Source organism: Echinops telfairi, unplaced genomic scaffold (assembly GCF_000313985.2).
Source record: "Echinops telfairi isolate 266 unplaced genomic scaffold, ASM31398v2 ScPeMD7_2;HRSCAF=8, whole genome shotgun sequence".
In the NCBI taxonomy this organism is placed as follows: Eukaryota; Metazoa; Chordata; class Mammalia; order Afrosoricida; family Tenrecidae; genus Echinops; species Echinops telfairi.
Genome location: NW_022103898.1, coordinates 9,571,413 through 9,573,933, shown reverse-complemented (window position 1 = coordinate 9,573,933; position 2,521 = coordinate 9,571,413). Strand labels below are relative to the sequence as shown.

Here is a 2,521-nt window from a genome sequence, read left to right as displayed (position 1 = left end):
AGAGGGGTTGGGGAGGAGCCTGAGAGAGGTCAGGGAGGAGCCTGAGAGGGGTTGGGGAGGAGCCTGAAAGGGATTCTGAGAGGGATGGAGAGGTACCTGAGAGGGGTCAGGGAGGAGCCTAAGAGGGGTTGGGGAGGAGCCTGAGAGGGGTTAGGGAGGAGCCTGAGAAGGGTTAGGGAGGAGCCTGAGAGAGGTCAGGGAGGTGCCTGAGAGGGGTCGGGGAGGAGCCTGAAAGGGATAGGGAGGAGCCTGAAATGGATAGGGAGGAGCCTGAGCCGGGTCAGGGAAGAGTCTGATAGGAGTGGGGAGGAGTCTGAGAGGGGTTGGGGAGGAGCCTGAGAGGGGTCAGGGAGGAGTTGAGAGGGGTCAGGGAGTCTGGGGTGGGGGGCGGGGGGTCTGCTCTGTCTTACTCTCATCAGCCATGTGTGCTGACTAATGGAGGAATGGCTCTGTCACTGGACCAGGGGCTGACCTCACTGCACACACACACACACACCTGGGGCTCTTGTCTGAGGACTTTCTAAACCACCAGCCCCTGGGCTGAGCCCAGACTCCAGTCATCAGCAAACTCCAGAATCTTCTCATCAGCCAGACACCAGGCCCTCCTCCTCCTCCTCCTCCCCACCCTCCGGCCCCACCTGACTCCCCACCAGACCCTCCTTATCCTGGAGACCAGTGGCCTCCGCCAGGCCTTTGGAAGCAGAAGCAGCCCCACCCCCTTGCTGCCCGGCCACACAAAGGATATGGGTTACACACCATCTTGATGCACCAGTTCCGGGGGCTGGTGGTCTGCCGCAGGCAGAAGAAAGCGATGGGAGCCAGGTCGGGGTGCGGGACGTCGGGGTCAGCTCCATCCAGGGGCTCCGCCAGACCCGGGGGGGAAGGCGGGGGGCTTGGGCTCTGTGGGCCGGGCTGCTCTGTGACGCTGGGCTCAGGGGCCAGGGCTGCGGGCGGCGAGCTCTCAGCCATGTTGGCTCCAGGCAGGGAGTCCTGGGGAGACAGAGTCGGGGGCATGGTGGGGATCCCCAACCTGCCTCTCACCACCAGGTGGAGTAGCTGAAGCAGGAGTAAAAAGAGGGTCAGGTGGGTGGTCCCTGGGCAAGGCGGGCCCACCCTGCTATGCTCTGGTTCTGGGCAGCAGAGCTGGGGAGAGACCCAGTCCTGGAGAGTCGCCGGATTCGAGGGTCTTTTGACCAGGAGAGTAGAGTTTTGTACTGATGATGTAATCAAAGACAAGTGTCATTACCGAGGGGACTCGAGTTCCAAGGAATAGTCTGGGGGACTGCAGGATCAGGTCCGAAGGGGGAATCAGGGTGGACTTCTCCAAGGTGGTGACAGCCACGCTGAGACCTGCAGGGCTAAGACCTGCGGCCGAGCCCTCGCCCCCACCCCCACCACACCATAAACTATCTCAGCCGGACAAAACTGAGAACCCCAAAACCCCAGCGATCACTCTCTGCTCGGCAGAGGGAGACGCTGAAGCACAGAGAAGGGGTGGGGCAGGCCCGTCACAGCCGAGGTGCCAGGCCTGTGCGCTCCCACAGAGGGGCTCCCAGAAGGACCCACGTGCGACCGCTCTGCTGTTACCGCCCGGAGCGTCTCCCCAATGCCCCATCACAGGAACAGCCCACCCTCTCCGTGCCAGGCCGCACAGTCCTGTCCTGACTCCAATCCCAGGGCACTGCCTCCCCTCAAGCACGTGCACATCCGGGCTTCTCTGCGGCTCACAACTGCCTAGGTTTCTGGGCGCCCATTTGGCAAGTGGGGAAACTGAGGCCCAGAGAAGGGTGCGGCATGCCCAGGCTCCCCGCCGAGCACAGCATAGAACCAATTCACATTCAGAGGCCAGATCCCCTGCGCCGGCCCTCTGGTCTCGGCCACACTGGCCTCCTGCAGGACTCTGCTCTTTTCTGGCCAACAGCAGATGAAAGGGCAGCCACTGCTCTTTCACTGCTCAGGACCCCGTCTCCACTCCCGCCCCCACCCCCAGGAAACACAAGTCCCCAAGGCTGCTGTGAGCTGAGCCACCAAGCTGATGCAGCCGCGTGTCTCTGGCTCCCGGGGACCGGGCTGGCCAGGAAAGCAGTCCTTCCTCCCGCGCTCAGGGCTTCACGTTCCGTTGCAAAAAAAAGCAACCATGGGCCTTACATAAGCTCCCAGGCATCTCAGGCGGCCACGTGTCACCCCCCGGGCTGCACACCACCTTCCCCGGGGTAGTTTCCCGTCTGCCCACTGCTGTGCCTGCCTGGGAGCCCACCGCTACCCCCACTGACACCTCTGGGCCTCCCTGGGTCCGAGAAGGGACAGGCTGTCCCTCCTCCTGGCCTCCGCTCACACCCACTCCTCTCCCGGCGACACCGCCCCCTCCAATTCCCCAGGTTCGGTTCTGCCAGGTCCTGCTGATCCAGTCATTGGTCCAACACCTATTTCCTGAGCACCTACAACGTGCCGGCTCTGGGGCTGGCCCTGGCACCCTCCTCCACTGGATCACACTCCCTGTGGCTTCCTGTCGCTGTCCTCG

The 2,521-nt window shown here is 63.2% G+C and overlaps 1 protein-coding gene across 4 annotated transcripts in view; it reads right to left on the bottom strand.

Moving 5' to 3' along the window:
• CACNA1I (calcium voltage-gated channel subunit alpha1 I) overlaps nucleotides 1–989 on the bottom strand; it is a 130,841-nt gene extending 129,852 nt beyond the window's left edge. For all 4 annotated transcript variants that reach the window (XM_045290357.1, XM_004700676.2, XM_045290369.1 and 1 more), the window contains exon 1: nucleotides 746–989. In XM_045290357.1, the coding sequence (XP_045146292.1) occupies nucleotides 746–969 (224 nt within the window). In that variant the 5' untranslated portion in view covers nucleotides 970–989. The remainder of the gene's footprint in view (nucleotides 1–745) is intronic.
• Between the last annotated feature and the right edge of the window lie 1,532 nt (nucleotides 990–2,521).